Source organism: Squalius cephalus (genome assembly GCF_949319135.1).
Source record: "Squalius cephalus genome assembly, chromosome: 2".
Lineage (NCBI taxonomy): Eukaryota > Metazoa > Chordata > Actinopteri > Cypriniformes > Leuciscidae > Squalius > Squalius cephalus.
The window spans coordinates 55,480,892-55,493,479 of NC_137123.1; the positions used below are offsets into that span (position 1 = coordinate 55,480,892).

At 35.9% G+C, this 12,588-nt stretch overlaps 1 protein-coding gene across 1 annotated transcript in view; it reads left to right on the plus strand.

Annotated features, from left to right (window-relative positions):
- sdk1b (sidekick cell adhesion molecule 1b) overlaps positions 1–12,588 on the plus strand; it is a 246,457-nt gene that overhangs the window by 210,600 nt on the left and 23,269 nt on the right. Inside the window, exons 31-33 of the mRNA XM_079896655.1 lie at positions 5,236–5,430; positions 6,385–6,586; positions 11,487–11,590. Of these exons, the coding sequence (XP_079752781.1) occupies positions 5,236–5,430; positions 6,385–6,586; positions 11,487–11,590 (501 nt within the window). The remainder of the gene's footprint in view (positions 1–5,235; positions 5,431–6,384; positions 6,587–11,486; positions 11,591–12,588) is intronic.

Below are 12,588 nucleotides of genomic sequence, written 5' to 3' on the forward strand. Positions count from 1 at the left end.
AAAGTCGCAATTGCGTGTTATAAAGTCAGAATTGCGTGAAATAAAGTCGCAATTGCGTGTTATAAAGTCAGAATTGCGTGAAATAAAGTCGCAATTGCGTGTTATAAAGTCAGAATTGCGAGATATAAAGTCAGAATTGCGTGAAATAAAGTCGCAATTGCGTGTTATAAAGTCAGAATTGCGAGATATAAAGTCAGAATTGCGTGAAATAAAGTCGCAATTGCGTCTTATAAAGTCAGAATTCTGACTTTTTTTCTCGCAATTGTGACTTTATTTCACGCAATTCTTTCACGCAATTTATTTTCACGCAATTCAGAAATATCTCACAATTCTGACATCTTTTCTCAGAATTGTGAGATATAAACTCACAATTGTGAGATATAAAGTCCAATTCTAAGGGAAAAAAAGATGGACTTTTTATAGTTTATAGAATAGTTTATATCTCACAATTCTGACTTTATAACACGCAATTGCGACTTTATATCATGCAATTCTGACTTTATATCTCCCAATTGCGTATTATAAAGCCAGAATTGCGAGATATAAACATGCAATTCTGAGAAAAAAATTCCGCGTTTCAAGTATATTTCTCGCAATTGCGAGTTTATATCTCATAATTCTGACTTTATAACATGCAATTGCGACTTTATATCACGCAATTTTGACTTTGTAACAAACAATTGCGACTTTATATCACGCAATTCTGACTTTATAACCTGCAATTGCGACTTTATATCACGTAATTCTGAGATAAAAGTCAGAATTGTGAGATGTAAACTCGCAATTGTGAGAAAAAAAGTCAGAATTGTGAGAATAGAAAGTCGCAATTACCTTTTTTATTTTTCACTCTCAAATTTCACCAATTTGTATAGCCATATTTTTATGAACAATGTGGATCTAAATTAGCTGGACAACAGATACATTTACAACAAAAATAATAGCAAGCCTAGAAAATACTCTAATCTGTAACCGAGATAAAAACATATTGCACCTTTTTACGAATATTAGAATGATTTCAGAAGGATCATGTGACACTGAAGACTGAAATAATGGCTGCTGAAAATTCTCATTCGCAATGGAAGATATATTTAAATAAAACGCAGTTATTTTATATCGTAATAATATTTCACTGTTTTTACTGTATTTTTGTATTAAATATATATGACAAAACAACAACATCCTAATATGAAATGTATTTACCACAGTTTTTTATTACCACATTCATATACCATGTATATGATATTTAAATGGTACTAGAATATGACTGGTATGAACGTGTCCTAAAAACGTGATATTTGTGGTAGAAAGGTCTCTCCTTTCCTTCTCTCACAGTGTTGAGTGTCCGCTGTGATGTGTCCTGTGGTTAGGGATCAGTGATTCCTGTGGTAACAGGGCGCACAAATAAAATGCGCCTGACCGAGGGGGCAACAATCTGACCAATTACACGGCTTACTGCTCTCACCACGGCAACCCAGACATTAAAAAATGAGCACCGAACCACCTGGCATGGGTCACAGCTCTACCATGATAGATGAGGGAAAATACAAAGCCTGAACAGTTGATTGTTGCCCATTTTCTTTTGTCCTTTTCCCTCCTTTTCTCCATGTCCAGGGCAATAGCTACTCAGACAGTGAAGAATAGAAGAAGAAAAGTGTTCTAGTTGATTTCTGCCTCTAGCGTAACACAAAAAAAAAGTAAAAAAAGAAAAGAAAAACCATCAAAAGAGAGAGCTCAGGAACAAGCGGGAAAAGCAGAGGATTTTGCATAGGCCCCTCTGGGCTTTTTGAGTTGGGTTAGCGATGGCCTCTTAATAAAGGAGGATCTTAGCGAGCTGTGCGTTCGGAAGGAGGAAGAGAGAAAAGGGAAGAAAGGGCGAATAAGAATCTGCGAAGACAAGGCAAAGGGGAAAAAAACATTGAATTAAAACCATCCCCAGCTCTGTAAAATCGTGCTAATCCTCCAAACGGAGCACGCTAACACCAAGCGTCCCATGTGACTGAGATAAAAAACCCTTTCTCGTCCGTTCTGTAGATTCCCCCACTTGCAGAGAACTTAACTCTCTCCATCTCTCCACCGCCTCATGTCAAAAACACCTTTTCAACTGTAATAAGCGCGTCCAGGTTAAAACATGTTCTCATACTTTGGAAATCTTTCACGGGACACTTTGGTCTTAGCATCTGCATTAAAATGAAATGAGCCATGTCTGCAGTTAGGAGAGGGTTATTAACTCTTATGAAGGAAGGCTGCTGTTGCAAACTTGTATAATGACCTTACGTATTTAGCTGAAATGTGACGCCTCATATGTTTGGACCGTTGTAATGATACACATCGGATGAATTGTTTCAAGCTGTTTTGAAATATGCTGTGTATAGTTTGTATGATATGCCTATGCCAGGATTTTGATGCTGTTCTTTTTCCTACATTGAAAGTGTGTGAAGATGCTTGCTGTCAAGCTCCAAAAAGACACAAGCAACACCATAAACCAAAAAGTATCATTTAATTTGTGTGTTATATTCCACATCTTCTGAGCCATACGATAGCTTTGTGTGATGAACAGAATTAAAAAAAGCCATATTAAAAACCTTCCCCTAATTCTTATTTGTGTGTCTGCATATTTGAGTAATAATGGTAATATATTACAGTTTTTCTCGATTGCTTAAACACTATAACCAGGCTTTTGAACTAAAATTTGAACTAAAAAAAACCATAACGCCATTTATCAAAAAGCACACCCATTTCCCTAAACTATAAACACTATTCCCTGTTTTGACACATGAGTCAGATTTGTTGAACTGTCACTGCAAAACTCTACACACAAATCCCTTAATTTCTCATTGCTTAGACCATGTTGTCATTTAGAAAGCACTAGCATTCAAAATTGTTCACTCAAGTCAGCACAGCTTCAGCTCAGTTAGCACACAATTACCCAGGTGGAAACACTAAGAGTCAAAATTTAACACACATCAATCAGATCCTTCAATAAATATATAAAAGGGCCCAAATCAGTTTATTGCGTTTTGGAACAATGGATCCAGAAAGACATGAAGGAAGAGATCGAGGAGGGATAAGAAGGAGGAGGAGGAAGGGCAAGGACAAGAAGACAAGCAGTGTCAGATGAAATTCAAGCCACTCTAGTTGCCCATGTCTTTATCAATGGTATGACTATGAGGGAGGCTGGGCTATGAGTAAGGCCAAATTTGAGTCGCTTTACCGTCGCCTCGAGAACTTTCATGGAGGTGTGGTGGCAAACAAAATTCTATCACTCAATAAGAGACAAACATTTCCAATAGTCTTTGATGAAGTGTATTTTCTTGCAAGAAAAGGCCAGCAGTCATACAGTCACACAGTGTGGCTGCAGAGTGTGACAGTGAAGGGAGGGCATCCTTTCTCCTTTATAGTCTTGACTCCCAGAATGTTATCTTTCTAGGTATTTCAACCATATGTGGAACATTCTTAGACGTGTCCATCTCCTTGTCTCCTATTGTCTCCTTGAGTGGAGGCCCTCCTGTTACGTCCCAACACTCTTTACCATTCCAATACAATTCGAATTCCATATTAGAATATGGTTTGTGTGTGCTCTTTTACTGTCATATGTTGGTCACACACATCTTACTGTAAGTAAATATAAAAAAAAAAATTAGAGGAGAGAGTAAAAAAAAAGAGAGTAAAACAGGAAAAAAAAAATGTTTTTGTGTGTGTGTTTTCTGTGTATGAATAAAAATGTGCCAATGTATCCACTGGTTGTGTCTTTTGTGTTCATCATGTGAAAAGGTTTGTGAGGGGGGGAACCACAAGCAACATAACTTACCAGTTTTGGAAATGTTGTTTTGAATTTATTGCACCAGTGTGTTAGACTATGTTGTAGTGTGTGTGATTTTGAGGGCTTGTGTGTCCTGTCTGAGGGCAAAGTTTGGTTTTTCAGCAAGAGTGAATGGTTTTGAGTGTAGAGCTTCATTTTGACCTGAAAATAGGATGTTTGGGGAATTGGGTGAGACGTTATGGATATGTGTTTATAGTTTTGAGAATACAAGGCATAGTTTCAAGAAATGTGTTTAAGCAATCGAGAAAAACTGTAATTGTAAATATTATTAAATTAATTAAATATTGTTAATGAATTAATTAATTGTTGTTGTTATTATTGTTGTTGTTATACAATATTTTCTAATATTTATAATTAATACTAAGAATATATTAATTGTAAATATTATTATTATTATTAACATGTTAATAAGTTGTTAATATATTATTATGATTTATAATATTCAAATATATATATATATATATATATATATATATATATATATATATATATATTTGAATATTATTAATAATATATATATATATATATATATATATATATATATATATATATATAATAGTAATTATTATTATTATAAATAAATAATATTTTACTAATATTAACCATTTTATAATAATCATTATAATCATTATAATCATTATAATAAAAATTATTATTATATTGAATGATATTTACTTCAATTATTTTATTTAATAATTCAAGATAATATATAATATATTAATAAAATGTTCATATATATTTATTATTCATTAATATGAATTATAATTTACTCATATTAATTTGTATACTTAGTAATAATTATTATAAATAATTTATAATTTACTGATATGAACAATATTTATAATTAATATACTAATAATGATAATAATTTGTTTTATTATATTAATTATAAATATTGTTACTCTTATTAAGTTCTCATAATAGAATAATAATATAAAAAGATGTCACATTTGAATATGTACATCACATACAGCACTACACAGACTCGTTTCCACTCAGATCTTTACTAGTCAGTCACCTTTATTTATATAACGCTTTTTACAACACAGATAGTTTCAAAGCATCTTTACAGTGAGAACAGGAAAATAATGCAACAAAGTGTACAGCAGATCTAGAAGAAAATAGTGTCATTGTCCAGCTTAAGAAAGGTCAGTGCTGATTCATTTCCATTGTAAACATCATTAGTTATTCATTTAGTTCATTTATCTATACAGCAGCTCTGGAGAAAACAGTGACGTCACCGCCCTGCTCAATTCAGCTCTCATCCAATAGTCTCAGTGCAGTCAAATCAATAACATTGTTGAATATTAAGGATAATATACTAATATAATATACTAATATGATCATATTATATATCAAAGTCATGTAATATGTACTACAGCAGTTTTTACCCAATTTTGGCTTTCTTACTGCAGGCTATCAGATTTCTTACCGTCTGGATATCAATGATCCCAACAAGTTCACCACGGTTGAGGTGGGGTCAAACGCTCGTCAGTTCACGGTGACGGGATTGATCCCAGAGTCGGCGTACGTGTTCCAAATCACAGCGCGCACTCAAAAGGGCTGGGGACCCCCGGAGGAGGCCATCGTCATAACCACAGAAAAAAGAGGTACTTTTGAAGGATGATCTAACAAGTTGAAACCTGTAGCCGGTTTATTGCTGGTATTTGATATGCAAATTTCTAAGGTCTCTGAAATATCAACATGAGTAAAACTGTTGAAAAACCTGTCTAAAATATACCACCTTCCTAGAACCTTATAGTTTACAGTATAATTTTTTTAGGAAAAGGCCTTTTAGTATGAGTAAATGTAAGAATAACTTTTATTTTGTTGACAATATTAATATTTAACTGAAGCAACTTAGGTTTACTTGATTATCCATACATAATTTTTTAGGATAATCATGTTAAAATATAGGTATCAAATATGAAACATCAGGCTTTTGAAGAACTTTTTTAATTGTACATTCCTCAGTCATTCTTTTAATTGCAGAATGTTTTGACCCCACAATAAAAACTAGAGTTTTGATCAGAAAATTACATAATTTTGCTCAGTTTGTTCCTTTTTTTATTCAAACATGAACTCCAAGTTATCCTATATTTTACTATATGAGCCATCAAAACCTGATGTATCTAATAAGATACTCAATGAAATACCCAATCACAAATAACTTATAACTTTTTAAGAATTTTTTTCATATATTTTGTCTAAAGGTTCAATAAACTGTTAAAAAAAAAAAACATTTAAAAAAAAGATTTTCTGATTATTATTTCATATAATATTATGTTTCATATTCATAGTTGTGTCATCAATTTGTTTATTGTTTAATTGTGGAATCATTTACATAAACAGTGACGAATCAGAAGTGACTATAGCTAATAACTACTCATGTTATTCACTTAAATGCTCATGTTTCGTGCAGTCAATCTGTAAAAGTAGAATATCAGTCATAAAGCTGATAAAGCATACTGTCAAAACAGCATGTGGCCTTTCGGAGCTCACTGCATTTAACCCCGAGCCGGGTCTGTGACACATGCATATGCCTCATTCCACATGTCCCACAGAGCGTCCGCAGCCCCCTCGTCGACTCACCGTGCCTCAGAAAGGGGTGGAGTCTCATAAGCTTCGTCTTCATTGGAGTGCGGGGGGAGACGGCTCTTCCCCAGTGCGCTACTTCACTCTGCAGACATTAGAGCTGCCGGACGGCCAGTGGAAGATCCACACATCCTCCATCGGTCATAATAACACCTCCTGGGAGGTGGAGAGGTAACACACACGCGCACATATCTCTCTCTGATTAGTCATAACTGCCTGTGCGGGCAACGGCTGGTACAAGAACAGTCACTATTTATAGCAAAATGTGCTTTAGTTCTGACAGACAGCACTGAGACATTAGAATACACAGGATGGAGTTACGCTCGAGGTCATGGTTTGGATTTTAGAGTATGGAAACATGGAAATATGGAAATAATTGAATTATAATTCAACAAGGATATATTTTATGTTGCACAACAAAAAAGTTACAAAAACATTTTTTTGGACAGGGTTGCAAGGGTAATGTCATGTTAGCACTTTTGGTTTGGTTTGTTTTGTTTTGCAGGACATGTATCACAACACTACCATGTTTTTTGTTGGTTTGTTCTGGGGGTTTTTCTGTTGCTTTATTTGTTTATTGTTTTTTTTTTTTTTACATTTATTATTTATACCATGGTAATTCCATAATTTTTCTTGCCGTTTTCTTTATATATCATGGTAGTACCTTTTTTTTTTTTTTTTTTTGCTTTTCTCTTACTCACCACAGTAGTGTTATGTTTTTCAGGGGTAAATTTACCCATTTACCATGGTAATACCGTGTTTGTTTGGTGTAATTTTTTAGACGTGCCATGGTAGTACCTTTTTTGTGACTACTATGATGCACCATGTTTTCCTGGACATGAACAATGGTAGCAGGTTTATATATATACATATACAGTGAGAAAAATAAGTATTTGAACACCCTGCTATTTTGCAAGTTCTCCCACTTAGAAATCATGGAGGGGTCTGAAATTATCATCGTAGGTGCATGTCCACTGTGAGAGACATAATCTAAAAAAAAAAAAAATCCAGAAATCACCAATGTATGATTTTTTAACTATTTATTTGTATGATACAGCTGCAAATAAGTATTTGAACACCTGAGAAAATCAATGTTAATATTTGGTACAGTAGCCTTTGTTTGCAATTACAGAGGTCAAACGTTTCCTGTAGTTTTTCACCAGGTTTGCACACACTGCAGGAGGGATTTTGGCCCACTCCTCCACACAGATCTTCTCTAGATCAGTCAGGTTTCTGGGCTGTTGCTGAGAAACACGGAGTTTGAGCTCCCTCCAAAGATTCTCTATTGGGTTTAGGTCTGGAGACTGGCTAGGCCACGCCAGAACCTTGATATGCTTCTTACAGAGCCACTCCTTGGTTATCCTGGCTGTGTGCTTCGGGTCACTGTCATGTTGGAAGACCCAGCCTCGACCCATCTTCAATGCTCTAACTGAGGGAAGGAGGTTGTTCCCCAAAATCTCGCAATACATGGCCCCGGTCATCCTCTCCTTAATACAGTGGAGTCGCCCTGTCCCATGTGCAGAAAAACACCCCCAAAGCATGATGCTACCACCCCCATGCTTCACAGTAGGGATGGTGTTCTTGGGATGGTACTCATCATTCTTCTTCCTCCAAACACGTTTAGTGGAATTATGACCAAAAAGTTCTATTTTGGTCTCATCTGACCACATGACTTTCTCCCATGACTCCTCTGGATCATCCAAATGGTCATTGGCAAACTTAAGACGGGCCTTGACATGTGCTGGTTTAAGCAGGGGAACCTTCCGTGCCATGCATGATTTCAAACCATGACGTCTTAGTGTATTACCAACAGTAACCTTGGAAACGGTGGTCCCAGCTCTTTTCAGGTCATTGACCAGCTCCTCCCGTGTAGTTCTGGGCTGATTTCTCACCTTTCTTAGGATCATTGAGACCCCACGAGGTGAGATCTTGCATGGAGCCCCAGTCCGAGGGAGACTGACAGTCATGTTTAGCTTCTTCCATTTTCTAATGATTGCTCCAACAGTGGACCTTTTTTCACCAAGCTGCTTGGCAATTTCCCCGTAGCCCTTTCCAGCCTTGTGGAGGTGTACAATTTTTCACTGCAGGAACTGGGAATGATTTTAGTTATAGGAACGTCTTTTGGGAGGACTAAATTAGCTCCTACATACAGCGTAGGGTCTGTCCCAGCACAATAGGAATTACCAGTGACGTAAGCGTACATTGATTGGCTGAACTCATGCCATACGAAACACTGGTACCCGCCATTTTTAAAAAGCCACGTAAACGCACAGGCTGTATCCGAAATCGCCTCCTATACCCTTAAATAGGGCACTATTTGAGGGGACAGCCATTTGTAATAGTGGACGTTATTGAGTACACTCATTCATACCACCATGAGTGCACAACCGATGTTTGCTAAGTTTCATATTTTCAGCGCACTCAGTGTCCAAATTCACTTACTTGTTTTCATTCACTCCTTCAATTGGACTGTATTAGTGGAATAATGAAGGGAAAAATGAATGATATATAGGGGGCGATTCCGAAAACAGCCACAGTTTACATATTCTTATTCCATGAACTATCTCAACGAACATGGAAAACAGAGATAGATGGACCGGCGCCGAAATCCAGGCACTTCTCAACCGATCATGGCGTCTTCCATCCTCCAGTTGTTGACGTTGTGTTGTTGAATGCTGCGCTTAAATGCCATTGCTGGTGGTGCAAACGCAACCTGGAAAACGGCCCTAGTATAGCTCCTACATTTGAGTTCCTATAACTACCTGGTGCGAAAGCCCCTATTTAGTGTCATGGTATATGTCAAAGTCTCATGGTATTGATACCATCACATTACTCCACAGTACTGCCACTGGGTTAGAGAGTCAGGATGAGACGAGGGGTGAAAATGAAACACCCTCAATTGGACTGAATCAAACAAAGCTCTTCAATCTAAACGAATGACATTACACAAAACGTAATACATTTTATATTATGGACGTGCAGTGACACTGATGAGACATCATTAAGAATAAAAAGAGAGAGAAATCGATGGACAGAGAGAGACTGCAATTATAATCAGACTGACCATCAGGTGGCCTGATGTCTAATCACACATCCATTCAGCTCCACCCGCTCACTAACCTGTTTTCTGCTCTCCATCCTCCAGTACTGCAATACTAGCTCATATTCTTTCAGCCTGACTTTTCGTTCTTCTCATCATCACCTGTCTGATTCATGCTGTCACCTTCGATCACATCTCTAAATGTCCACTTGCATTAAGGCTAAAGATATAGTGAGCTGAAGGAATTGCCTCCCTATAACACCATCTTTCTCAACGCATTTTGTAGTGGAACCATGGGAGCATTTCTGCATTCGGTACCACCTGATTACCCACAGCCCACATGCCTGTCCATTTAATTACCCACATATGCCTTTCTCTGACATTCAATGACTCATCATAAGCCATCTTATTACTGAAAAGTAGGCACAGAGGATGAATCTGAAGTGGCATGTATAACCCAAAAAAAAAAAAAAAAACTGCATTTGGACAGAGTTTTTAATGTGGCACAGAGCTGGCATAAATGTAATTTATGTACCCCAGGAATCACAATCATGGAAAACTAACAATATGTTTGAATGTCTGTGCACTGCATGCTGATTTGAGAATGGCTGGATTAACTACTACATTTGTTAAAATGTAAAACATAGTATCCCACAATGCAATGCACTTGACTTGACATTTAATTTTACAAGTACTAATTTTGTGATTTTAACATCTCATTCTTGGCTTATTATTTGATTGAACTGATGCTATTTTAACAAAATTTTATTAAAAGTGCTAATTATGATCTGATTTGAATCTGAATTTAAGTAGTATTTTTCTCTGTTTATAATAAATGTATCGTTGTCTTATGTTGCATTTGTTTGACCAACGATATAGTAAAATTGAAATATTATTACAAACTTAACTCTCTTTTTCCCTAATTTAAAAAGAATGAATTCATTCCTCTGATGGCAATGCTGAATTTTCAAATAATATTTTAATTTGTACCAATATCTTAAAAAACCAGACTAGATTAATCATGTTTACAAAATGGAAACCTTAATAAAACCCCAACAGGTTTTTTGTTCTCTCCCATTTTGCTGTTTTGTTGAAATTCTTCTGTTTTGTTAATTGTTCAATTCGAAATTTTCATGAATTTTCAAGAGTTGAATATTACATTGCGAAATTTTCAAACCCTATGCGATAATGTAAAGATCTTTATTGATATATGCTTGTTTATTTACAGTATAGTTTTTATGTTGGTACAGTGCTTTCCTTCAGTTTGGCTTGGTTTCTTTCTCTCTGTGTCACACACACACACACACATTCTTCATAATTGCATGAACCGAGTGTTTTGAACCAAGAGGATGTTTGTGTTCAAACCATCTCAGAGGAGTAAATGCCTCCAGCTATTAAAACAGAAATGCCACTAACAGTCCTCGTCTTCAACGCCCTAATTATAAACACACACACACACACACACACACACACACACACACACACACACACACACACACACACACACACAGAAACACTCAGAACGACACAAGCACCCTCACAGTCCTGATTCTCAAATCCCTAATTACGCACTTCACACACATGCACACACTCTAAGTTTCCCTGATGGCCCACTTTGATATACATTACCCACAAACCTGTGTCACCGTCCAAGTTTGAAAAGCATGAACAAATCTGTGCAGTTGACTAATATTAAACGAATGATAAATGAATAATGATTTGTGATGAGCATAAAAATCTCAAGAGTTCTGTTCAAGGTTGAAGCAGAACTTGAGCAGGGCATTATGGGTTGAGCAGATCTGTCCACTCAACAGATTGGGATGTGTTCTTTTGACTGTATTTATGAGTGCATTTTCTATGATAGGTTACCTACAGTAGCAAGTTCTCCTTTCTCTGATTCTCTCAAAAGAAGTCTAGAAATGTATCACTTATGGTTTGTGTTGGTACATGGTAATGATCGTGTGTGTGTGTGTGTGTGTGTGTGTGTGTGTGTGTGTGTGTGTGTGTTGAAATGTATCTCTTTTCTTGTAGGCTGAAGCCGTACACCTCTTACAAATTTAGAATGATGGCCACAAATGATGTGGGAGAAAGCGCCTTCAGCAAAGAAACGGAGCCAGTTACCACTCTGCAGGATGGTAATACTAGATTATGTGTGTTCTGCAAAGTGAATTATAATTTTTTAGAGTGCTTTTTGGACCTGAGTATTTGTGAGAAAATCTGAATAGATTGTGAATTATACATTTTTGAGAGCTGTTTGTTGATAAGATAGATAGATAGATAGATAGATTGATAGATAGATAGAATGACAGATAGATAGATTGATTGATTGATTGATAGAATGACAGACAGACGACAGACAGACAAAATGGTAAGAACGAAAGACAGATGATAGATAGATAGATAGATAGATAGATAGATAGATAGATAGATAGATAGATAGATAGATAGATAGATAGATAGATAGATAGATAGATAGATAGATAGATTGATTGATTGATTGATTGATAAAATGATAGAGTGACAGACAGACGACAGACAGACAAAATGGTTAGAACGAAAGACAGATGATAGATAGATAGAATGACAGATAGATAGATAGACAGACAGACAGATAGATAGATAGATAGATAGATAGATAGAATGACAGATAGATAGATAGATTGATTGATAGAATGATAGAATGACAGACAGACGACAGACAGACAAAATGGTTAGAACGAAAGACAGATGATAGATAGATAGATAGATAGATAGATAGATAGATAGATAGATAGATAGATAGATAGATAGATAGATAGATAGATAGATAGATAGATAGATAGATAGATAGATAGATAGATAGAATGACAGACAGACGACAGACAGACAAAATGGTTAGAACGAAAGACAGATGATAGATAGATAGATAGATAGATAGATAGATAGATAGATAGATAGATAGATAGATAGATAGATAGATAGATAGATAGATAGATAGAATGACAGACAGACGACAGACAGACAAAATGGTTAGACCGAAAGACAGATGATAGATAGATAGATGGATAGATGGATGGATAGATGGATGGATAGATAGATAGATAGATAGATAGATAGATAGATAGATAGATAGATAGATAGATAGATAGATAGA